Raw genomic sequence first — 27,360 nt, 5'->3', positions numbered from 1 at the left:
CCATTTGGCAGAGTATATGAAGCCATCATACCAGATATCCAAGATATTCCGGTAGTATGTGAATTTCCGAACGTCTTTCCGGAAGATCTGCCTGGATTGCCTCCACAGAGAGATGTAGAACTTGTGATTGAGTTAAAGCCCGGTACGGCTCCTGATTCTAGAAGGTCGTACCGAATGCCTCCGAATGAGTTGGCAGAACTCAAGACCCAATTACAAGATCTACTAGAAAAGGGATTCATCCGACCAAGCTCATCACCTTGGGGTTGTCCAGCCATCTTTGTCAAGAAGAAGGACCAAACACTTCATATGTGCGTGGATTATAGACCCCTTAATGAGGTCACAATCATGAATAAGTACCCTCTTCCCCGGATTGACATCCTATTTGATCAACTTACCGGAGCTCGGGTATTTTCCAAAATTGACCTCAGGTCGGGTTACCATCAGATCCTTATCCGACCCAAAGATATACCCAAGACCGCATTCACTACGCGGTATGGATTATTTGAATATCTGGTTATGTCTTTCAGACAAACAAATGCTCCTGCCCACTTCACATATCTTATGAACTCGGTATTCATGCCCGAGTTGGATAAATTCGTGGTGGTATCCATTGATGATATCTTGATATATTTCAAGAATGAAGAGGAGCATGCTCGGCATTTGCGGATCGTATTAACGCGCTTAAAAGAGCACCAATTATATGCTAAGTTCAGTAAGTGCGCGTTCTGGCTAGAGGAGATCCAATTTTTGGGACACGTGTTGTCTGCTAATGGGATTGCGGTGGATCCCAGTAAAGTCAAGGATATTTTGGAGTGGAAACCCCCAACCATTGTACATCAAGTCCGAAGTTTCCTTGGACTGGCTGGTTATTACCACCGATTTATTCTAGATTTTTCCAAGCTTGTGAAACCAATCATAAGTTTATTGAAGAATGATACTAAATTTAATTGGTCTTCAAGATGTAATGAAGCCTTTAAGCAGGTGAAAGTGTTATTGACCACTGCTCCGGTATTAGCTCAACCGGACATTGAAAAGCCCTTTGATGTGTATCGTGACGCATCAGGCAGTGGTCTAGGCTCTGTTCTAATGCAAGAGGGCCGAGTGATAGCTTATGCTTCAAGGCAGTTGCACCGGCATGAGGAGCATTATCCAACTCATGACCTGGAATTAGCTGATGTGGTTCATGCCCTAAAAATATGACGTCATTATCTGCTGGGGAATATCTGTCATATTTATACAGATCATAAAAGTTTGAAGTACATCTTTACCCAGTCAGAACTGAATATGAGACAAAGAAGGTGGCTTGAGCTGATTAAAGATTATGAATTGGAAATCCATTATCACCCAGGCAAGGCTAATGTAGTGGCAGATGCGTTAAGTCGCAAGGCTTTCTGTCATTGTCTTACAATGAAGACTTCTGATATTATGTTGTGCCAAGAAATGGTGAAGTTGAACTTGGAGATGATTCAACATGGAACTTCAAATCACTTGAAGCTTGAGTCAGTCCTCCTGCAAGGAATAATTGACGCACAAAGATATGCTGAGGGAATGAAACACATTCATGAGAAAATGGAGGCCGATAAAGCCAACTGCTTCATAAGAGATGATCAAGGTGTTGTATGTTTTAACAACCGCATAGTTGTGCCTAAGAATGATGAGATCCGCCAACAAATTTAGATGAAGCACATCTTAGTCGCTATTCTATTCATCCCAGAAGCACTAAGATGTATCATGATCTAAAACAGCATTATTGGTGGACAAAGATGAAGATTGAAATCGCACGATATGTGGCAAGATGTGACACTTGCAGACGTGTCAAAGCCATACATATGAAAACTGCTGGTCCATTGCAATCGTTACCTATCCCAACTTGGAAATGGGAGGATATAAGCATGGACTTTATTGTGGGATTGTCCAGGACAGTAAAAGGGTATGATTCTATTTGGGTTATAATTGATCGGCTTACGAAGATTGCTCATTTTCTGCCAGTCAAGACAGATCATCCAGTTGTTGTCTATGCCCAATTATACATTGCTCGCATTCTTAGTCTGCATGGGGTTCCAAAGACCATCGTGTCGGATCGTGGACCGCAATTTGTAGCCAAGTTTTGGGAAGCACTTCATAAATCCCTGGGTACCAAGTTGCTTCACAGTTCGGCCTACCATCCCCAAACTAGTGGACAGACTGAGAGAGTAAATCAGATACTTGAAGATATGTTGCGAGCATGTGTTCTGGAATTCCCACAGAAATGGGATGATTGTTTACCATTAGCGGAGTTCTCATACAATAATAGCTGTCAAGAGAGTATCAAAATGGCACCCTTTGAAGCCTTGTATAGACGACGGTGTCATACTCCGTTAAACTGGTCTGAACCAGGTGAAAGATGTTTCTTCAGGCCTGATATGGTAAAGGAAATAGAAAAAATGGTGCGGCGAATAATTCATAATTTGAAAGAAGCCCAAGCTCGCCAAAAGAATTATGCAGACAAGCGATGAAAACCCTTGTACTTTCAAGTTGGAGATTATGTCTACCTGAAAGTTTCACCAATGAAGGGTGTATCACGTTTCGGGGTAAAAGGGAAGCTTGCACCTCGATACATTGGTCCTTTTCCTATCCTTGAAAGATATGGACTAGTGGCATACCGACTCCAGTTACCCAAAACCTTGTCTGCAGTGCATAATGTGTTCCACGTGTCTCAATTGAAGAAGTGTCTTCGGGTTCCCGATCGAACCATTGAAGTAACAGATGTTGCCTTAGAACCAGACTTGACATATTCTGAACATCCTATTCGAGTCTTGGATCAAAAGGACAGAATTACCCGAAGGAAAACTCTCAAGTTTTACAAGATACAGTGGAACCAACACACGGAAGATGAAGCTACTCGCGAAACTCAAGACTTTTTAGATAAGAATTTCCCAGACTTTTTAGCTTCATGTAAATTGTAAGATGTGTACATTTGTTAGAAGGATGTACCCCATACCACCCCTGCCTTGTACCAAAAATAAGGAAATAAAAATATGTCGTGTTTCCTTTTCCATTACTTGCCCTAAGACTTTTAATCGCGGGACGAGATTCTTTTATGGGGGAAAGGATGTAACACCCCTGGTGTTACTGCCACTAAAACTTGAGCATAACATCATAAGTATTGGCATATCATGTGTTTGTCACACCTAGAGTGCATTCATTAGGCAAAAATTTTAAACAAAGTTGTATTGATGGGACATGTTATAAGTGAAACCCTAGGGTACAGTGCTTAACCCTAGACTGGGATTAAAAGAGTAAAACAAAGACTAATAAGAGAAAACTTCAAAACTCATTAGAAATGGTCATAAAATGTCACCATGGATGGACTTAAGTTGCATCCAAACCCTAGAAGTGCCAAAAACCCTAAATAGGCCCCTAAAAAACCCTGGACTGAAACCCTAGGAGGTTATCTGTAAAAGTGTGCACATTTTGGACCTAAGTGCAAAAAACATGAAGATAAGGTATCTTAAGTCATATGGTTCACATATTTGGATATTTGCAAATGAAACCATAAGTTTTGGGCTTATTTGCAAAAAGACCACATTTGTGCTCCAATGGCTAAGACTGAATTTCAGTGAATAGGCTCAACTTTGAAGCCCTATGTCTTCCAAATTATGAGGATTTTGCCCTATGTCAACACATCAAGTTTGTAAAGCTACTAAAGGAGAATAACTTTGCTACAGGGATTAAGCCTTGGTCACATGAAAAATTTGGAGTAAAATGAGCCCAAAGTTGGGCTGTCAGACTGCCCTAGGTCTGAATTCAGACTGACAGTGAGATTGGATGAACTTAGGGCTCAATTTTAAGTAAGAATTAGTGACTTTTTTTGGGTGCACAATGTAGCAAAGTTGGAGCTGGTCTATTAGGCTACAACTTTGCTGCAGAGCATTGGTCTTGTTGCCATGGAAAATCAGGAGGAAATTCGCCCTAAACATGGTCTGTCAGACTGACTGAAGAAGGATTTGATGGTACAGTAACTGAAACAGATCACAAGATCAGCCCCCCTCGCTGCCGGTGACCTTTGCGCCGTGATTTGCGCCGTCACCACGATTCGTGCTCTCTGGTGAGGGGATAATCACGGCGGAGTAAAGATCTTGGCACCAGATAGGCTCGGGCTCGGTCGCGGATGAGTTTCACCATACCCACTTGCTCGTCGATCAGCCGGGATGGACCTCGCCGCCGTTGGCCACTTACCGTTGTGCGCCACGTGCTCAAGCGTTATACCACGTTGTTGTGAATTGCGTCTTGCATGCCCGGAGATCACCAGAGAGCCGCCACGGTGAAAGCCACTAAGCTTGCGTGCCAGTAACCTTCTTCCTCTCCGGCCGTCAGCGCATCTTCGCGAAATTGGATGCCACCGTTGTGGGAGCCTATAAATTGCCGACCCCGCCTGCTCCGCTAAGTAATTGTGCACCCAGTAAACCAACCCTCACCTCAAATCGTCCACCAGAGAGCTCCCCAATTTGGGATTTCCCCCAAATCAACCAAGAACACCGAGCGGTGTGACCCCGCCGTGGCCAACAAGTTTTAGGTCCGTTCATGTCCGCTGTCCTCTTGTTTCAGCACCCTTACTTGCTCCTGATACTCGCTGACCCATCCGATTAAGCTAGGAGGCCCTAGATCACCGGGAACACGTTCACTCGTCCGCTTGTTCACGCTGTCTCCGTAGACCAGTTGATGTTGAGCCTCATTGGTGAAATTGAGTGAGGGGAAATGATTAAGAGGGGTTCAATTTGGTGTCTACCGCATAGGAGCACCGGTCGTTGCGGGATCCAGCCGGTACAAGCTCACCGGAGCTCGGCCCAGCGATGTTCGCCGTCGCGGACTTCGGTCTGTGAAGGATTAGAAGCGCGGGGGTTTTCTTGCAAATGTCAGTGAGACATGAGAATAGTGCCATGACTTATTTTTCAGTTATTCAAACCGTGAGGGGCATTTCTGCAAAACCAACATCGCAGGCGCGCGCGGACGCGCTTCCGCCTGTAGATGGGCTGACTTGTGTCAGTTCTGGTCCAGAACTGTTCATTGTTTTTCCTTTTCTTTTTCTACCAGGGTTAAAGAATTTCTAGAAAACTGTAGAAAAATGCTAAAAATACCAAACCAATTTTACTAGGCTCCTAATTTTCTATAGTATTTAATAAAAATAGTTTCATGATTTTTATTTCCAATAAGGAATTTTGGGACATTTAAAATAGCCAAAATCCATACTTCTGGAATTTTAGAGAGTAATTTATAATCCCAAAATTCACCAAACTTTTTAAACAAGCTTTAAGTAATATTTAGAAGCATTAGGTAAAGTTTGGTATGATTTGGACCATGTTTGGTACTTAGAACCCAAAACCCTAGTCCCCTGCCCTATGAACTTCACTATAGACTCTGAAAACCCTAGTTTCTCGGAGATCCGTGAAGGAAAGTTATATTCAAGACATTAGACAATAAACTTTTATTATCTTTGCATTTTCATGAGCATTACATGAGCATTCATGAGTATATATTGCAATATCTAGAGAACGAGGAGGAAATATAAGTTGAAGAAGCGAGGACTTCACCACCACCACCACCACCTGAAGAACCTCAGGCAGGAAACTGCTTTTACTTTGATATCTGTGGAGCAGAGCTTGATTCACCTATCACTCAAGGCAAGCCCCGGTGCATTTACCACCTCCTTGCTATTTTAAATTCTTTCTCACTTACTTGATGCATTAGGTGATAGGAGTTGTGTGCTAAACCAGTTGCTGCATTTCCTTCCTTGGATTTGATTACTTCTCCTTAATTCCATGTTTTACAAAAAGGTTTTTCTTATGCTTAGCATTGCTCCAGAAAAACAAAATGTTTTGTTTTGACAAAAGATGATGCTTCAAAGTGGGTGGGATGTTTTCAAAAACAAAACTTGATGGTGGATCCATCATGGCCATGATGGGTTCAACACCGGAAAAGATGTACCTCTGCCAGGTACCAAACTTTGGGTGAAATGATAAAGCTGAGACCGGGCGAGTGACTTGCACGAGAGGAGAGTCTCGGTGTAGTGTCTCCGTCTGAGTCGATTAAGGACCTTCTCGATGTAGGCCTGCTGACCGAGGACCCTTTAACAGGTCACATGCCTCATCATGGGTAAGCTTTGCCTCGGACAGACTAATACCAGAATAAGATAACACACAATGGGAGTGGAGAGATGGCGAGAGTAGCGTGTACCCTCCGTGGCAAGAGGCTGGACGGTGGTGTATCTGTGCTCTCGGTTGGCGTGAACCTGATCTGGTCTTAAGAACCCCGGTGGCGAGTTGACATATGCAAGGGTTAAGTGCTACATATGTCGTGTGATTGGAGATCCTCAGCTGAGTATAATCGATTCGGATCGCCGTAACTTCGCGGACATGAAGACTTGGTCACTGACTTACACGTAGCATTCCAGTGAATAAGAAGGGTTGATAAGAAATTGGCTAGTATAGGTCCAGTGATTGAACTAGGGTAGAAAGAACCCTAGATGCAGGTAACTTTACCTAACCTGACAAGTAAAACTGGATTTTTAAGGATCCACTATTAGTAAGCATTTCTGCAAACAGAGTCTTTGATTATTGATAAGTTATACCTTGATCCCCAAAGGCCAGCATATCCTTGAGAGTCTTTTATTTTGACGGGTAAGACTTGTGAAAGTACACTTCGTACTCAGGGCTTTGTCCCATGTTGTTTTAGGTGAAGAAGCAGCAAACTTTTGTTGCTTCTGTTCCAAGGTGGTGCCCAAAGAAGAAAATCAAGACTGAAGCTGCGGGAGGAAGGGTCCTCCATTAAGAAAAACTTTTTACTGTTTATCAGGAGGGGTTTTGGCCTCCCAGGTTATATAATAATAATACTCAGCACTCTTATATTTCGCCCTGGTCTGTAATAATACAACTCTTTCTTACTTTAATATAAGGTAAGTTATTGTAATCGCTTCCGCATTTTTGTACCTCCGATGTATTGTAATATCTGTGTGACGGGTGAAACGCTCTTGGGAAAGGTAAGGAATTCAGATACCGAACTTGTCAAGTGATCAGGTGCACTTGTAGGGTTGTTTGAGGTCCGTTGGACAAGGACAATTGTAGGTGGGCCTAATGACTTGGGAGGTTCTGTCACACCAGCCACTTTGGGTATGTTACTTCTCTGATAACACCGGCACTTAAAAGCCTTTTCACTTCGTTTCGTGCGCCTTCGGCTTTATCATCGGACATTTTCCGAAGCCTCTACTTTCTTGGCCTAAAGGTCGAGTCTACATTGAGTGAGTGCTCAATGACATCTCTATTGACACCATAGAGATCATTGGCTGACCAAGCAAAAACATCCTTGTTGTTGAACAGGAATTTCAACAAAGTCTTCTCTTGTTCATCAGATAATTGGGATCCTAATATTACTTCCTGCTCGGCTATGTCTTCACACAAAATCATTGGCTTTGGTTGATCGGCTGAAGTAGCCTTTTCTCTTTTATGCTTGAATTGTTGATGAGCTTCGACTTCATCTATATTATGGATGGCTTTTGAATTCGTCCAGCTCCCTTCGGCTCTCCTAGCAGCCTCTTGGCTTCCATGTACAGCGATAGGCCCTTGGTCAGAAGGTATCTTCATGCAAAGATATGCTAGGTGGAGTATTGCTTCGAAGGCATTCAGCGTCCCTCGACCAATAATTGCATTGTAGGGGTACTCCATATCGACAATGTCGAAAACAACATGTTCTGTCCTTGTATTGTGAACATAGTCGAAGGTGATCGACATAGCTATCTTGCTAAGTGCCACAATCTGTCTTCCTCCAAAGCCGTAGAGGGGGTGTGTTGCATTATGTATCTTGTCATCTAGCTCTTGCATTTGCTTGAAAGCCTTCGCAAAGATGATGTCTATTGCACTGCCTGTGTCCACTAGGACATTGTGGACCAGAAACCCCTTGATGACACAAGATATGACAATTGCATCATTATGAGGATAATCCTTGAGCTGAAGGTCTTCCTTGGAGAAGGTGATTGGTATATGAGACCATTTGGACTTGATGAAGGGTTCTTGCACTCCAACATGTTGTACCCTTCTATGTGCTTCCTTCTTCCTCTTCTTATTGGCTGGTTCAGAACTTGAGCCGCCTGTGATTGGGAGCACCAGCTTCGGCCGAAGGTGCCACAGCTTGGTTGCCTTGCAAAGCCATTGTCGCAATTGTGGAAGTGAGTTCACCAGAGATGGACGCCAATGTTGGTCACTTGTTCTCAAATGCTATATATCAAGAACAAGGCAACACAATCGTTAGTCATTACGGACCTTCGTCAATCCGAAGCTTTATCTCCTCGTGGGCATAAAGCTTCGACATACGAAGGTTAAGAAGGACATACCTTCATCAATTAATATGCGAGTAGGAATGCAAAAGGATAAATATGATGAATGCATTTCATTGATTGATTTATCCTCATATCCCATAAAATAGAAATGAATATAAACAATGTTAATATTACATTGATACCTTCGGTTTGCTCGAAGGTGTGGATGCGAGAAAGTGAATACAATCCAGCGTGAACAGTACAGGGTTACTGTTCATCTATTTATAGGCACGGGACATAGGCCGGGTGAAATTACATCCATACCCTTGAACATTTATTTACAAGCAACTAAAGCTAATATGGTCTATTTAGTCTTTTACTTCTTTGCTTGGTCCGAGCCGAAGCTATTGAGCTTCGGCATTCCGCAACGCTGCTTATACACAAGGTCTTCGTCTTGAGAAACTGAGCCAAGGTTGATGATAGCTTCGGCGAGCTTTTGTATTATCTTTATGAAGGTGTTTTTGTCTTGAGGACCTTCGATGGAGAAGACCCCCAACAGTTATGATTTTACACATAACGAATTTACTTTATAATGATATAAATATTCAAGTTTTAAAATTATATATATAATCTTAAAGATTATCTATATTTTTGAGCTTTTAAAATAAAATAGTGCCTGGGCTGGCACGAGCACTATTAGGTATTAGTGTCGTATAGTGCCGGCACGGCACGATTAGGCACTATAGTGTAGTGACTGGGCCACTGGTTAGGCACTAGTGCCGACATGATATGGCACGATTACTAACAGTACCTAATAGTGCCGTGACTAATAGTGCTAGTGCCGGGCCAGGCCGGACGACCCGTTTGGCCATCTATAGATCCCGGCCAGGTGCCACAACGTACGTACCATGCTTGGCAGCGAAGAGGTAGTCGTCGTCGATCGAGCCCGCCACGGCGGCTTGCACGAGCTCTCTGGTGTGCTATGGTCGTCCATGGAACCATTTGGATGGGCTGGTGACCTAGTCCTGGCCTCTAGGCAGGATGCATGGGAGAGAGACCCTAGCTACAGAACGCAGGCGCGAGGCTGAGCCTTAGCTTGCACGCGAAAGCGACAGTGGCGACGGCCGCGTCGTCGTAGTACATCGATGCTGGTGTGTGTCTATATATATATAGTTGAGTGCCCATGCGTTGCAACGGGGATATATAATACCAGTATACTACGATAACTTATATACAAAATGTGTGTTATATTGTTATGAGAAAATGTTTCATAATCAATTTGTGATCCTAGCCATACATATTTTTTGTTATTTTAATCTAGTTGTTTCACCACTACATTGCAACCATGAGTATCATGCAGACTTCGATATATGCCACAATTTGTATGGTCTCGTCATTGGAGAGCATGTTCCACACATGCCGGAAGAAATTTCTTCGTACATCGTTAGTCATCAGACACGCACCACCATACGCTCTTGCTTAAACAAAAAGGTAAGTGTGTGTGTTTGCGAAGAGAATTAAAGGCAGGCCGGCACAAAAGCTACCCTGACGGTGGCGAGGATGGCGAACTGGTCACTGTTGTCGATCCTCCTATGCGCCACCTCCGTCGCCAAGATGACGCCACAATCCTCGATATAGTAGTCGTCGAACGCGCGCGACATGACGAGTACCGATGACTCTTGGTTGGGCTGCCAAACGAAGTGCACCCCGGGCTCATCAGCGAGGTAGTACCACTGGCCGTTGCACCACTGGATGCGCTACTCCACTACATACATCATGTTCGAGGACACTCACACAACGTCAGCAACGTCCATCGTCCTAGCGCACAAGAATTCATGTCCGGTCAGTAGCGACTTACATGGCAGGTTGGGCTTCAGGTGGACGATGAACTGGACACGTGATGGCGTCGTCATCGGATGTGGTGTCGAGAACAACCCAAGAGTCGTCGACGTTGGCGACAACCATGAGGCCCCCCTTCTTAACGATGGACAGCGCGGTGTAGCTGCTCTGGACCGCGTCCAAGCGGCGGCTTCGCGGGAGCTTGTCGTACACAGCGGCGCATGCGACCACGTAGGACTGCTTCTAGAGGTCGAACTGACAGTCGCCAAGCTTCTTCTCGTCATCGACGAGCGACGCCAACGCGAGTGCCTCCTGCTCATGGTGTTTGTTCGGGGTTTCAAGTAAGAAACATGAATTCATGCTTGGCGTTGATTTATGAAAATGACTCACAAGTCTGATCCATGGAAAAAATATTACGAAGAAAAATGTCACACATGCAAAAAAAGGAATTTAAGTATAATACATTATTCAAACAAAAGAATTGTATGCAAAGCCCTTCTTTAAATAATATTACCTCCATCCAAAAATATAATTCAAGAATCTCGGTGATACTCAAGAGTAGCAAATGAGCTTGGTGAGAGATGTAGATGTGTTCCCTGTCATAGATGTAGACATAAACACACATGTGGTGTATCGATAGCTACTCTTGACCTTTGCTTGAGAGGTCACGGGTTCAAATCCCTTTGAGGACATGTGTTTTTTTAAATTTTAGCTAGATGTGGGCTGTACGAGGGAATGAGAATGAGCTTTGCGGGGGAGAAATGAGAAAGACAGAACAAAGAATATGAATGAGAGAACATATTACAACCTTAATAAATAGTGTGTATATATATATATATATATATATATATATATATATATATATATATATATATATTGTGTTAATTAATTGGCAACAAGCAGTCAGGCAAGTTCACACACCCTCGGCTGCAAATGAAGCTTTGATTATATTTATTCAACTGAAGTTTATAAAGCTCTGCTTTTTTCGGCGGCTACTAATTAAGAAGGAATTAATATGCTAATTAAGAAGGAGAAATTAATATGGATGAATCTTACTGATTCTATGATATGTTTGGTTGTCTGGTCCAGCCTGAGCCTGGCTCAGTGAGAGGACCAGGCTCAAGGGAGCCCGCATATACAGAGTCAACAAGTAATGTTTGGTTGTCTGGTCAAAATAAAACAGACCCATATGATACATTGTTTGGTTCTCATTTTTGTAGCTTGGCCCAATTGGGTTGCCGCGCAATTTTGTTGTGTAAAATGAAGCTCCCGCCAAATTTCAAAATTTTAAGCGCTATTAAACAAATTACAGCAGATTTGAACTACAAATATGATTAAATATGATTTACAATAATCTGAATTAAACAGATCCTCCTGCTAGTAATTTTTCTCATTGAACTAATTACAATCATTTAAATTACAATCATATGAACTATAGTAGCAACTTAAAATATAGATAACAAAAACAGAAACTATGATTGTAATTACAATCATATGAATTTTAATTAAACAAAAAATATTAATTAGATGTATTAATTATATAGCAAGTGTAGTCTAGTTTTATTCGTAACAATGGCAGGATTGCGGAAGTAAAATCGTTTTATTAATTAGATGTATTAATTAAGAGATATAACATAAATACCAACTTAAAATGATTTCTTATGCCTGCATCGGCGCAACCTGACTGAGGAGCAAAGACCAATTCTCCGATATCCGCCTGGCTAGGCTGTGGCGTGGTCGGTGCATGAATTAGGCCTAGCCCATGAGGTTGTACCGGAAACCAAACAACAAGGTGCCTGCACCGGCAGGACCTGGTCCTGGCAAAACCAGGCAACCAAACACAAGGTGCTCTGCAATCTGGCACCTGAAACGCGCGCGGCCCTAGCTAGTCGAATCCGACCGTGCGAGTGCGATGACAAGGATCGAGCAGGCGGCATGGACTTCCCTTCATCAACGAAGAGTTCGTTCAGCCGAAAAGGAGGAATTGGGCGTGCATGTGCGTACACTCGCGAGCTGGCTAATAACATGCCTTCAATTCGCCGCCACGCATAGACCATGCTGGCTGCAAAGCCAATAGCCGCAGCTGTAGTTGTTAGTGTTTGCACCGCGCAGTCATCAGTCAACTAGCACTACTCTAAAAGCTAAAGCATGCATGCGCCGGCGCCGGCGCCGGCTTAGCTCGATGGTTGTCAAAGCCTCAAAGGTGGACTAGGACCAACAGATTCAACATTATTTTGGGATCGTCAGACGTTCTCTCTCTCTCTCATAAATATCGTCAGTTCGTCACCAAATTTCTCCTGCAGACATTTCGTGTTCATCATCGCTAGCAGACCTAGCTAGCTAGCTTGAGACAAGGAAACGCTCAAACCATTTGACCATCTCCATCCACACATTGTAAAAGTATTTATATATATCTAATCCTCAGGACGACTAATACGCACAATATATATCAGTTAGCTCCATCAAATTCAATACATGTACTTTTCAGATTACTTCTACCATGAGCTTTCCTAGTAGAATAAGAAGAATAACTTAGGTCACCGCCGCGAGTTCCAGCACATGTGACGGTACTATGTATCATTATAGGTGTATATTTGGACTGGATCTGATGGGCTAACCCGAAGCATGAAAAAAAGCACGGTCCATGCACGGCACGGCACGGTCCGAAATATTTAGTGCAGGACCGAGTTTAGGCCGAGGTTACGGCCCATGGGCGGGCACGAGTACGGCCCGTTTAAGACAGTCACACAAAATGACCCATATATATAGAGGCGCGAAAAGTGTCATATATTCATTAAAACCACACTTTATTCCACACTTTTATGTACTTGATAAAGAGCACAAAGCTAGAGATGATACTAATTAGATGTTTTTTTAGCTTTGAATTAGAGTATGTGATGTAATTTTACTTTTGTTATGAACATTAGATAATGAACTGAACTTACGAACTCTGTATAGAGCTGATTATACTATTTTTTCCTTCTAACAAAATGATTTTTTAACGAGGTAGTCATTGTATAGCTCTGGTAATTACAAATATTAAGTTTACTTTTGGTCAAATTTATTTGTCTTATTTTTATTTATTTTTTTAATTTGTTTTGAATTTCGGATCTTGATGTGAATTTCGGGTCAAAAATTGAAGTTCAGGCTTTTTATAATTCCAGGCCACCCGAAATAAGCCCGACATGTTTAAGCAATTATGTGTCAGGTCGTGGACCGAGGGCTAGACCCGTGAGCCGGTCCAACACGGCCCAAAATTCAAACGGACCGAGCCGAGCAGCTCGAATGTTTGTATATATGTATCATTGCCGGTTCATATAACTGAGGGGTTGCAAAAGGGCCAGTTAACTATGAAAGTTAACTATGAAAGCAGAAGTTAGAACTTTAGATATTATTTCTGTTAAGACTGAGTAGTTTCGTGAACTCCTTAGGCCTTGTTCGTTTGTGCCGGATTGGTGGGTCGGAACGATTCCTAATTGGATTGCTTCTCTAATTTATATAAACTTTGATTAGCTGGAACGATTCCAGGTGCAATCCGACGTAAACGAACAAGGCCTTATGATTTTTTCAGTAGCTGAAAAATCTATACCGGCCATTTCCATGAGTCTCCCTGCTGGGATCTTCCGCGCGCACAGAGTTTCGGAAGAGAAGACCTCTAGAACCATCATGGATTGATACAACCAAGATCAGCCACCTATTTTTTGAGTTTTCGTTGTGTAGACACTAGCTAGTTGGAGATTTTAATCTTCAATCGACCTCCCACTTATCTTTGCATAGAGGAAATAAGGAAAATAAAGGAGCGTAATTAATAATGGTGCAAAGATCACTGCAAAGTGTTTGATTTTGTTGCGTCTATGGCTGATCATGTTATGTTATGTATGTATTATTTAAGAACTAGCTAGTGTGAAATTTTGCATACCATGAGATAATAAAACAAGAGAGTATGTTGGTTATATTTTAATGAATTCATGTTATATCGGTTTGGACAAGATAATTTTGGCTTCCAACAATGCTGCTTTAGTTTGACCCTAATATTTGAAATAGGAATTGGTGACAATCCTCAAACACGACCTTTTACACCTTCATTCACAATTTCAACTCGTTTGACCCAATTCAGAGGAGTCCTAGACAAAGAGGTTTGATTTTCATATGTAACTAGGCAAACTAAATAACAAACCACACGAGATCTGATCGATTGTGTGGACTGTGGAGGTGATACATGCAATGCACGCACATGCAGCAAACGTTAACCTCTACACGTATGAACATGTACGACAGCTTGTTGTCAACTACAAGTGATTAATTAATGCACGTCGATCATGCATCAAGCTCATCATGCCGGCGTACATACGTGCTCACCGCGTCCATGAACTCGTGGTCGGCGACGAGCCTCTGGAGCGCGTCCGGCGCGATGCACACCTCTAGCGATATGCTCCCTCCCCGCTCCGGCCCCTCGAACACCGTGGCCTTGCCGTCGGCCTTGTTCCCGGAGCCGCTCCGGACGGCCAGCGGCTTCCCCCACCCGAAGTCGTTCCCGAACACGTCGAACCTCGGCGAGCTCCCGGTTACTAGCGCCGTGCCGGCGGAGGACAGGTTGTCCATGTACGTGAAGTCCGGCTCCCCGACCCACCGCTCCAGCGACTCCCTCACGGCCGCTTCGTCGAACGACGCCACGGCGCGGTTCAGCAGCCACGCCGTCCAGCCCAGCCCCTTCTCCTCGATCTCGCCGGCAGTGGCCTCCGCCCTGCCGAACACCATGGCGTTGCCGACGTAGCCCGGCGGCACGCCGTCCACGCGCCCGCGGCACCCGACCACCACCGAGTAGAACGTGCCGTGCTCTGGGGGGAGGCGCCGGGCCCGGCACACGGCGCGCCACAGGTGCGCGAGGACCGACTGGAGCGACGAGATGGTGGCCGTGGCGCTGCCGGCCATCTCGTCGTTCGCCCGCGCCTTGAGCTTCCTGACGCTCGCCGCGGAGAAGGTGAAGAAGCACTCCTTCACCTCCGTGCGCTCGAACCGGCGCACGATGTCCTCCAGCCTGCGGAATGGCAAGGGGATCGGCACCGGACATGCCTCGGGGAACCATCTCCCGAACACCGGCGGCGGCGTGGACAGGTCGGCGCCGCCGCCGGTGGCGCGGTTGATCTCCGACCAGGTGTTGAAGAAGTGCCAAAATGCGGTGCCATCGCCGACGGAGTGGTTTAGCGTCATGCCGATGAAGACGCTGTCGGCGAGCACGGTGACCTGAGCGGCGAGCACCGGAAGCCGCTCGATGGCGGCGTCAGCGCCAAGAACCAGCGCCAGCGGGTAGAACTTCCAGACCACGGGCGGCGTGTACAGCGAGGAGACGATGTCGGCGGCGGCGACCTCTGGCGCCACCGCGTGCACGAACTCGGCGCCTTCGCCGGTGCACCGCAGGAACACGGACACGGTCCCGTCGTCGGCTCGCTCCTCGGAGGTGAGCCGGCCGGCGAACGGGTAGAAGATCCGTAGGGCGCGCGCGAACGAGGACCGCAGGGCGTTGACGAGGTGGAGGTCGTTGTCGTCGCCCTCGGATGGAGGCTTGGGCAGAAGGATGCCCTTCTGGATGTAGTCGATGCTGAGCAGGCGAAGGTCCCACGGCGCCAGGTGAATCACCTCGGTCTCCTCCTTGGGTCGATTGCAGCCGTTCCCGTTCACCGCCGGCGGCGGCGGCGGCGTGAACGGACGCACCATGCGCCGGGAAACGACATGGACGCCGCAGCCTGTGGCGCCCTCCATATGTGTGACAGCTGCTTTCTGGGGAAGACGCGTGTGTTCTTTGGGCTGTTTGCATGAATCTTAAAACATGTTGCACATTTGTTTTTGAACAAACTCAGCGTCCGGCTATAGCCTATACAGAATGGCAGATTGCAAAACAAGTAGACTTCAGGCCCGTTCCAATCTCGCGAGATAAACTTTAGCAGCTTTTTTTTAGCTACTTTTAGCCATTTTTAATCTAAACAGAAGAGCTAATGGTGGTAATTGAAGCTAAACTTTAGCAATTCAATTCATATAGCTAAAGTTTAGCAGGAAGCTAAAGTTTATCCCGTGAGATTGAAACGGGGCCTTCACCTCACAAGGTATTATTTTGTTTCATATACACCCCTCCAGCCGACTTTGTGCAAAGTCCATCACAACTACTTGAAAGTGCGCATTTTTTTGTTGGATATGGACCGATGGATCATGTGCATAGGACACGTTATCTTCAAATAGACCTTTCGTCCAACAATCAACAACTAAAAAAATTCTTTGACACTTCTCTCCCCCGCATCTAGGTGCATATTTGCAAACTCCTCCTTACGCTCAGCCATTAATTATTGAACAAAGAATCTAGATTTAATATGTACACATATTAATTACTCCCTTCGTCCCAAATTAGAATTCGTTTGACTTTTTTGTCCACGTTTGATCAACTCGTCCTATTTTTTGCGAAATTGAAAAATTCAAAGATACATTTAAAGTATACTATATGCTAAAAATATCAAAGAAAAAATTAACAATAATTATGATTTTTTTGAGTAAAACGAGCCGGTCAAACTTATAAGGTAAAAAGTCAAACAAATTATAAATTAGAACAGAGAGGGTATTAAACTTTAGCACTATAATCCAAACAGACCCTAAGATAGATTTCCTTCAAATAGACTCCTCTAGCGGACTATGCCATCATTTTATTGGGTGATGACTAGCAAAAATGATTTTAAGGAATAGAAGATTTTTTTTAATGTGGCACCTTTCTTCGTTTGTCTACCTAAATATTTTTAGGAGGCATCCGAAAAACAAGCCTATCTCTAAAAGTTATATATAGGGGATAATAGATTTGCTAACATAGACAAATAGATGCATTTTTAGTGGATGACATGTGTCATGGTGATGTAGATAGCTTATATAAATGGGATTTTTAAATTTGTGCACCTATTTCAGCAACAATGCTCAGTTTTACCCCTCTCCAGGATAGATGGCCCACGTGCTAGTGAATGATGATGTGAATGCCGTGCATGTGAAGATAGAATCCTAGTGGTATGGTATATATTTTGGATTATAAAAGATATATGTGGATATAGATTAGAAGAGCATACAACATGTGTCACTACAGAAATTACAGTTAAATTAGAATAAAATTATACAGCATTTAATTACTTATACAAAGACATTAACTATTATAGCTTAATATTAGTAGATTATGGCAATACTGGTGTGGATAAATAAACACAAGTTAATGTTTAAGGCATTGTTTGGTTGCATAAGGCATTGGAGGAGATTGAGATGAATTAAACCATTTTCTATTTAATTTTGACTAATAAGTAATTTAATCCACTACAATTCACTTCTGACTGACTAATGTGGCTAACATAAATGTTATAATTGCATACGCAAGTGAGTTATAGTTACGTGTGCTAGTGGACTGATGGAGAGGTAGATAGTGTGTGTAGAGATTGGTTGTTATTGGAATTTAAGATTATTAAGAGATATAGATAGATAGATATAAATTTAGATTGACCGATTGACTTGACTTGCCACGTTGACGTGTTATTTCGTTTGGATCCTAGCTGCTGGTTGGCATGTGTGTCGTGACGTCGCAGCATTATTATTCGCTGTTTTTAGCTGCTTGTTGCGTGGAGCGTAGCTATGACAGAGAGAGGGGACTCAAAATACTAGATTTACATCTATTATATTAATAGAAGGGCTCCGTTAGGATGATTTGCTACATCTGTAATCGCCTTAGGTTACGTTTGTTTGAGTTTTTTAGCAGTACAAAAGTTCAAAACTTTCGAAATATGGCTCTTTGCTGAGTGTATTTTGTCGGACACTCGGCATAAACATACACTACTCTCGACGAAACGCGACGCTCGACAAAGGGCCGTCAGCAGTCGTCTATAACTGACGGCCGTTAACTTTGCCGAGTGTCAGACGTTGACCCGACAAAATAGCTTTTTTGCCGAGTGTCTTTCTTGACACTCGGTAAAGTATATTTTTATTTTTCTTTTTCCCACAAAACTCTATAGCTCGCGACGTGACGGTGACCGAAACTTTATAGCACGGAGACTCTGCCGAGTGTCTTTCTTGACACTCGGTAAAATATATTTTTCATTTTTTCTATTTCCCACCAAACTCGTCAAAGTCTATTGCTGACGATCGTCACGGTGGGCGGTGGCACTCGGCAAAGTCTCTGTCATCTGCCGCCGTGACGGTGACTTTTCTTTATCGAGAACCAGGTGGCACTCGACAAAGAAGTCTTTGTCGAGTGCCTGACAAAAAGTACTCGACAAATAAGTCATTGTCAATGTACAGTTCATCGAGACTTCTTTGCCGAGTGTCACACTCGACAAAGATTTTACCGAGTATTTTTCAGGCTTTGTCAAGTGATTCAAGCACTCGGCAAAGCAGTTGTGTCCGGTAGTTTAGCTTCCATAAAGCTGGAAGTTTAGAAAAGTTGAGTTTAGAGCATGTACAAATGACTTGTACCTTAAGGGATATTTAAGGGTATAAGTGCAAAAAAGCACAAAAGACGTATCTTGGTGAAAAAAATATCTCTAGCACGGTTCTTTCAGTTTAAGATACGGTTCTACCCATACAACCCACATAAATAAGATGTGTCTTGAGGAGTTTTAGTAGATAAGATACAAGACTTTGATATATTGCATTGCATGAATAATTTTTTATAAGTATCTAGTGTTCGGAGAACCACAATATAGTATATCTAGGTTGTACATGCCCTTATATGTGAAGCTAAAAAGCCTAGTTTTGTGGATTTTTGTAGCTTCCAGCTTTAGGAAGCTAATAACATCATTAAAAATTTATCATTGGTTTCGTCCGGTTGCTGCCTATGTAGCAAATCAAATAAGACCTTAGATCCGTCTATTTATGAATAATAAAATTAAGTGTCTACAAACTACTGAATAAAACTTTTCTAGAGCGAATGTTTTATTTATATTTTATTTTGTTACTTATGATATAATAGTATTAAAAACAACTTTATAAAACTCTCTATCATGACTAACCCTATTAGATGTCGCAAAGCCCAAAAATATGCTCCTAACGGGGAGAGTGAGAGAAATATGCTCCCACTAATATTTCTTCCAAACGAGATTGGTAGATCGTTAATTACAATCATTCCCTCAATCCTTTGGTTGGAACATCTGTAAAGTTGTTTTTGATGATTACTCACTTATTGGCCTTTTATGGAATCAACAAGAACATCCTTTTTGGATCAAAAGTTTCATCTAGTTGTTGCCTATGCAGCAAATCAAATGTGTGTTCTTGTTGGACTTCATCTTTATTCACATTGTTTTGGATTTACCTTTGATATTCAGAGAGCCAAGGCTTAGCGGGCACATCATAGGTTCCAAAGTTTTCGATTTTGTTTGAAGCTTGGGGGAGCAAACTATTTTGGTTTATTCATCTTGCTTGTTATGTTCCCGCTCATTGGCCTTTGATTTTTAACCATATTTGGCAACATTACCTATCAAAGTCGATGACACTTTCTAAGAGGATGACCTTGTTCTTGTTGCGAGTCTATGTTCATCCTAGCTAGATGGTACTTGTTTGGACTTTAGTGGAGGAGGATATGAGCTCTTTTGGGAGGTGAAAAGGGAAGAGGAGACTGCTCTCTTCTAGGGGTGAAGATGGAGGATGAGAATAATCTTTTTAGGCGGTTGAGGGGGAGGTGGAGGCCTAGGTAGTGATGGTGCCTTATGAGGTGTCAATTCATCATGATCGTCATCCTCACTCGAAGATGGTTGGTCAACAAATTGTATGTATTGTTTATGCCAGACCACAATAGTCCACCTGTTTTGGTCAAGATGTAGTATGTCTTCCTCGACAGGGTAATCAATTAATGTGACTTCTTTGCCAGCATCTTATTAATGCTGGCTCTTGTGTACCCAAGGTAATTTGTAGACCCTAAATCATTCCTTTTGTAGTAGGCTTGGCCTTGTTGATTGGCACCTTGCTAGTTGTCCACTGCTGGGACATCACTATAGGAGATTTTCATTTTTGGTGGCTATCCGCCGCCGAAAATAAGCCATTTGTCACCGATGTGTTCAATGATGTTATCTAGCAATGGACTACATTTGCCTCTTTGTCATGTAGTGGGTCGATCTATGCTATTACGATCCTTGAGCATTAGTGAAAGTAGCCTAGAGGGGGGGTGAATAGGCTACACCTGAAAATTTTCACTAAAAACTTCGAAATAGGTTAAATCAAAGTTGCACGGGTGCAAGCCGGTTCAGTCGATTTTAATCCCAACTGAACAAGGTTGAACCCACTCAACTTGAATTTAGTAATCTATTGAACAAATTCGAAGTAGTAAGAAAACAGCTAAAGATTTGCCCTACACAAGAACTACTTGAATGAATAATATGAACCAACCACCGAATATGAAAGCTTAACAAGAACACACAAGAACACGCGATATATCCCGAGGTTCGGCAACCACCACAAAGGTGTCCTACTCCTCGTTGAGGAACCCACAAAGGGCCGGGTCTTTTCCAACCCTAATCCTCCACAAGCCGACCACAAAGGTCAAGGCAATCTCTTCTCAAATCTGCTCAAGGAGCGGGTGATACAAACTTCTTGGGGTCGTCCACAAATTTGGAGACTCCCAAGCAACCTCTAACCGTCAAGGAACACGAGGTTCCAAGAGTAACAAATCCGCACACGGTCAAGTTTGCAACGAGCTCAAGAACAAGAGAAAGGGAGAATCAAGATGAAATTGACAGCGAGTTCGATCGAGTTCACCTCACACCAAGGGTCCTTCAAATGATTGAAGGAGATGCGATTGCGGGTGTGAGAAGTGAAGTGAATGCTCTTGTTTGAGGGTTGGTCAGCCAAAGATTCGTGGGAGAGGCAGGAGTAAATGAGAGAGAGAGTGTGAGGGGGGTATATAAGGGATCCCCCAAAAGCTGGCAGCCGTTGGGAGAAAGAGGGCAAAAACCGGTTGAACCGGTTTTCAAACCGGTTGAACCGGTTTCTACCAGGGGGATCCCGGTCCACTGGTCTACTCAGCCGGACACTGGACCGGTTTCAAAACCGGCTGAGTAGGGTCAAAATTCGGCTCAACCGGTTTCAGAAAAATATCTGCTCCGACTTTTCTGACAGCTCTGACTGTCAGACAGGTCAGAGCAGAGGTGGCAGGATGAACAGTACCAAAACCGGTTGAACCGGTTTTGGGACCGGTTGAACCGGTTTTGGGGGCTGAAACCAAACTTTGAGAATTTTGAAGAGAACTTAGGTGGAGACTCTGTGGGAAGAGAAATCTGTTTTTCTCAAGAGCATTCATGATTTGGGAAAAATGATCTCAAGGAGTTTTCAAAAGAATTGAACTTGGCTCGTTTCACAACTTACTTAACCGTCGCGGATCCCTCTTAATTGTACGGCGATTCCTATGACTCAAGAATTATAAACTTAGTACCGCCGACGATTCATAGCACTTGGAGCACGCCATTTGATGTGGAATTTTAAATCTGCTGTGCTTTATACTTTTACGCTCGTAGGATCTGTGCTTCTCCTGTCTGTAAAAATACTGTGTACACACTAGGAGCAAACTTGTTAGAATCTTAGTTTGTTTTGTCATTAATCACCAAAACCCTCAATTAGGGTTGATTGCACTTACAATCTCCCCCTTTTTGGTGATTGATGCCAAAACAAACTAGAATGGAAATAATAATTAAAAGTTACAAATACTTGTGATAAAAGTCTTTTGTGTATATGTAGCTCCCCCTAAATATGTGCATGAGTTTTGCGATATTAACATTGACTTGATATGTCAATTTGCAACATATTTAGAGAGAGAGAACAATCAACACCATACACAAAAATGATGAGATATGAAACATAATTGAATATAAAAAGTAAAAGCACATTCAAGCTCATCATTGCATAGCATATGATATGAAAAAGGTCTACAGCTATTACAATAGTGAGAGCTCGTCTCAACACATCATCAAGTGTTTATGGCTCTCAAGCCATGCATGCAGCAAATAGAGTTATTACAGACCAAGAGTTCATTACAAAAATAAAGTACTGAATAGTAAACGTTCTCCCCCTTTTTGGCACCAAGAACCAAAAAAAAGAGAGAGAGACGCGCCAAGCCAAGGATCACCAGTGAGGAGGAGGTTGATGAGGAGCAAAGAGGTGTTGCGCCAGGTCGTAGGCAAAATGTTCCTCTCCAGACTGGGTCGGAGGAGGAGCACTGCCAGACGGGTCCTGGGGCGGAGGGTAAGAGGACGATTGACCCGGATCCCCGCGATATGGGGGCGGGTCAAACTGCTCCGGATCATCAACATAAGTTTCTTCTTCGACGTCATCGGCTGAAGAGAAAGGTACCCCATACGCCTGCTGGTACCACTCATTCACATCTGGAGGAGGAGGGTGAAGAGGTACATCAGGAGAACGAGGGGCGAAGGGAGTACCCATAGCAGAAGCTTGACGACGAAGGTTGTCGTCGGTCTCCCGCTGACGTCGAGCCACCTCATGGACATCTGCAGCAATATTACGGCACATAGAGAAGAAGGACGCAAATCCGTGGGCCAGGCGGGCACCCATCCCACGTCCACGACCTCGACCACGACCACGACCACGTGGTGTGGGAGATCCGCGGCCAGGGGAAGGGCGCGAGGCACCAGCAGCAGCAGCAGCAGCAGCAGCACCGGCAGACGGACCAGCAGATGTAGGACCACGAGAGCTGGAGGGAGCTTTCCTGAGACGCCCAGCTGGATTGTTGGGATCAATCCAGAAGGGAGTGTATGACTGATGTCGAGTGCCTTTCTCAAATCTGAATTGGGTCACGACCTCAATCATCTTCATAATGAATGGGGCATGAAGACACCCCTTCAAAGGAAAGCAAGCTGCATGAATAATCTCCTGCCAAATCATGTCAAAGACATTAATCCTTTCTGAGCTGTTTGGTTTCATAAAAGAGAGCAAGACTTTGCTCTCCCCAAGTATGTTCATCTGATTTCCCCCTTTAGGAATGAGGGTCATCCTGCAGAGAGAGTTGATATAGCGATAATACTTGTGAATGTTGGTTGACTCCCAATACTTTCCAGACTCAGACAAATGAAGGTCCTTGGCTTCATCTTTTGTGGGCTGACGGTAATCATGAATCTTAATCCTGTCTCCAGCTATATCCTCGTCAGTAAAACCAAGAATGTGAGCAAATCTACGATAGCTCACCTTGTACCAACTACCTTCAATGAAGAAGTTCAGGTAGGGGTAGTTGTAATGGCTCTCCTCATCAGCCAGCTTTATCCAGAGAGTGGAATAAAATTGTGCAATCACTTCATCATTCCAATCATATTGGAATGTCATGATGTTCTTCATTTGCTTCCTTTCACAGGCCCTCAGTGCCTGTGACATCTCTGGGTCTCCAATTGCTTCGCAACCCTCCCAGTTAATGTAACGTTGATGAAGGATGGGCTGATGCTTCTTGGGTAGAATAACTGAATTATAGAAATCAACATGGTGAAGAGTCCAGAAACGATTTCCATCGATCCTGGCATCGCGAATACGCAATACCGGATTTTGGAAACGCAGATCCTGGAGAAGTGCAGACCCTCCACTGGCCGTGAAGTCCGTGACTGGCTCATTGCCAGCACGCCGAGCTTCAGCCCGGTGAAGCACCAAGCCGCGAATCACAGGAGCCGACGCCGGGGGAAGATCAACCTCATCGTCCTTCCCACCGTCATCGTCACTTGCAGGCTCCCACGCCTGCGGATTCGTGGCAGGTCGAGACCTACCGGAGGGAGTCCGGGAAGTCCGACCCCGAGCACTTTGAGACCCGGAGGCCTCAGTACCCGGCATGACATTTCCACATCCGCGCCCTCGCTTGGATCGAGAGCGAGGAGGGGTATCACCATGGATCTCTTGTTCATCTGAAGAGTCGGATTCTACCACTGCTGGGTTCCTTCGTCGCACCATTCTAAGAAATAAGAGATAGAACCTATGATGAGCAAGGATCAACCACATTTGAGAAGAAACGAAGAAGAGATTGAAACATGTACTTCAACCGTTCATATGAGCGGTTCAACTACAATGAACAATATCAAATCGCTAATCTCAAACAGTGTTTGTGACAAAATGAAGATAGCCTAAGTGTTGCAATCACTTAAATCAAAATGTACCCAACGAATAATACATAGGATAATCAAGAATGTGTAGGATCGAGTACACGGAAATAACATAGAACAGTACCTCGATCCGAAGATGGGGTCAAGATCTCCAAACGAGAAGGAGGAAGATGGTGGAAACACGCCGGGAAGAACGGATCTCCAACCACGCTTCCAAACGGGTGAGAGCTCGAGAGAGTTTGGAGAGGAGAGAGGAAAAACAGGAGTGGCGGCGGCGGCTGGAAACGAGGCTGAGAAGGGAAGAGAAGAGAGGGAGGGATATATAAAGGAGAGGAGTCGGCCGCCAGAAAACCGAAAACCGGTTCAACCGGTTTCAAAACCGGTTCAACCGGTTTCGGGTCAGACGGCGCAGTAAAAGCGCGCAGAAAACAGTGTTGACTGCGCGCAAAACCTGGCAGTCTGACAGCACAGACTGCAAGACTGACAGCGCAGACTGCGCAGCTGTCAGCGCAGACTGCGCGAGGACTGACGGCGCGACGGCCAAAACCGGTTCAACCGGTTTTTAGACCGGTTCAACCGGTTTCCACCAGGAAGAAACCGGTTGAGTGGTCTACTCAGCCGGTTTACTCAACCAGAATTCAAATATTGCCCGGAAGGGCTGAAATATCACTTAGCAAATATGACATGAGATATTATAAAGATAAAAATGACATTTCTCAATTCATGTTGCTCAAACAAACAATTTTCAATCATCAAATTTTATCAAAATTTTAGTTATTAAGTCACGTTTCGAGAATCCAAGATATTTAGCTCACTCCTAAGAAAACAAAACCTAGTCTCATCAAGGGGTTTTGTGAAGATATCGGCTAGTTGATTTTCGGTGCTCACATGAAAAAGTTCGATATCTCCTTTGGCTTCATGGTCTCTCAAGAAATGATGTCTAATGTCAATATGTTTAGTTCTAGAGTGTTGCACTGGATTGTTTGCAAGTTTTATGGCACTCTCATTGTCACACAAAAGAGGAATTTTGTTAAACTCACAACCAAAATCTCTAAGGGTTTGCTTCATCCATAGCAACTGTGCACAACATGCCCCAGCGGCTATGTATTCAGCTTCTGCAGTGGAGAGTGCAACACAATTTTGTTTCTTGGAACTCCATGACACTAAGGACCGCCCAAGGAATTGGCAAGTCCCAGTAGTGCTTTTTCGATCTACTTTGCAACCGGCATAATCTGAGTCAGAGTAGCCAAGCAAATCGAAAAAGGAGCCTTTAGGATACCATAATCCTAGGTTTTGGGTGTGGACTAAGTATCTTAGAATTCTCTTAACGGCTACAAGATGGCAGTCTTTAGGATTTGCTTGAAAACGTGCACACATACAAACACTTAACATAATATCAGGCCTAGATGCACACAAGTAAAGCAGTGATCCTATCATTGATCTATATAATTTTTGATCTACAGGTTTACCTTCCTCATTTAGGTCGAGATGTCCATTTGATGACATTGGAGTCTTGGCGTGCTTTGCTTTTTCCATGCCAAACTTCTTGAGCATATCTTGAGTATATTTGGTTTGGCATAGAAAGGTACCTTCCTTGAGTTGTTTGACTTGAAATCCCAGGAAGTACTTAAGCTCGCCCATCATAGACATCTCAAACCTGTTCGTCATTACTTTGCTAAACTCTTCACAAAATTTTTCATTAGTACTACCAAATATAATGTCATCAACATATATTTGGCACACAAATAATTCATTATCAACTTTTCGAGTAAACAGAGTAGTGTCAGCTTTTCCTATTGTAAACCCATTTTTAATTAGAAAATCTTTAAGACAATCATACCAAGCTCTAGGGGCTTGTTTAAGCCCGTAGAGTGCCTTGTGAAGAAGATAAACATGATTTGGCTTCTTCGGGTCTTCGAAGCCCGGTGGTTGCTCCACATATACTCTTTCTTGTAGTGGTCCATTTAGAAAAGCGCTCTTGACATCCATTTGATATAGCTTGAAATCATGGTTAGTAGCATAGGCAATTAATATTCTAATTGATTCTAACCTTGCTACCGGCGCATATGTTTCACCAAAGTCAAGTCCTTCCACTTGAGTATAGCCTTGGGCAACCAACCTTGCCTTGTTTCTTGTAACAACACCATTTTCATCTTGCTTGTTCCTAAAGACCCATTTAGTCCCAATCACATTCTGTTTGGGTCTTTGGACTAAGGACCAGACTTCATTCCTAGTGAAGTTGTTCAACTCCTCTTGCATCGCAGTTATCCAATCCGGATCACCCAATGCTTCTTCAACCTTAAGTGGCTCAAGAGAGGAAACAAACGAGTAAAATTCACAAAAATTAGCTAAACGAGATCGAGTCGTTACCCCTCTCCTGATGCTACCCAGGATGTTGTCCACCGGATGATCCCTTTGAATTGAATGATGGACTCTTGGATGAGGCGCTGATGGATATCTTTGTATTGGCTCTTCCTCATCAGCTACTTGATCACGAGGCACTTCACCATCAATATTTTCTTGTTCATCTTCTACCACTGTTGGCATCCTTTGATGATTTTCTTCGTGGTTTGGATGACTTGAGGTTGATGGGTTTGCTTGGGTGGAGACATTGTCACCCACCACCCTTGCACCCACATCAACTACCTCATTGGTCATCCACAAGGTTCCTTCTTCATCATCCCTTTCTTGAGGTCTCACCTCACCTATGGCAAGTTTCTTTATGGCCTCACAAGGTAGTTTTTCATTTCCTGCAGTGTCATTAGAAACATGCCCTTGCGAGCCATTAGACTCATCAAATGTCACGTCTGTCGCTATTTCAACAAGACCGGTGGAATTGTTGAAAACACGATATCCATGAGCATTTGATGCATAACCAAGCAAGAAACCCTCGTCCACTCTAGGAGCAAACTTTGAGCTCTTGACTTTCTTGTTAAGAATAAAGCATTTACAACCGAATACTCTGAAATAATCAACTTTAGGTTTGTTATCAGTGAGAAGCTCATAGGCAGTCTTTTTGTAGATCTTATGAAGATAGAGGCGGTTGATTGCATGACAGGCGGTGTTGACCGCCTCTGCCCAGAAGTTGTCAGGTGTCTTGTATTCATCCAACATGGTTCTTGCAGCTTCAATTAGAGTCCGGTTCTT

General features: G+C 43.7%; 1 protein-coding gene across 1 annotated transcript; it reads right to left on the bottom strand.

Moving 5' to 3' along the window:
- Window positions 1-14,376: 14,376 nt before the first annotated feature.
- On the bottom strand, window positions 14,377-15,939 carry LOC100275767 (HXXXD-type acyl-transferase family protein). The gene has a single exon (NM_001149770.3). It carries the CDS (start codon window positions 15,884-15,886, stop codon window positions 14,444-14,446), a length of 1,443 nt encoding a protein of 480 aa, NP_001143242.1. The 5' UTR covers window positions 15,887-15,939; the 3' UTR covers window positions 14,377-14,443.
- Between the last annotated feature and the right edge of the window lie 11,421 nt (window positions 15,940-27,360).

This window comes from Zea mays, chromosome 4 (assembly GCF_902167145.1).
Source record: "Zea mays cultivar B73 chromosome 4, Zm-B73-REFERENCE-NAM-5.0, whole genome shotgun sequence".
Taxonomy (NCBI): domain Eukaryota; kingdom Viridiplantae; phylum Streptophyta; class Magnoliopsida; order Poales; family Poaceae; genus Zea; species Zea mays.
This window is presented reverse-complemented; position numbering and strand designations above follow the sequence as displayed.

Bases quoted from the DNA above. Each gene is read 5' to 3' on its own strand.
- LOC100275767 (NM_001149770.3), bottom strand. From the start codon at position 15,886: ATGGAGGGCGCCACAGGCTGCGGCGTCCATGTCGTTTCCCGGCGCATG.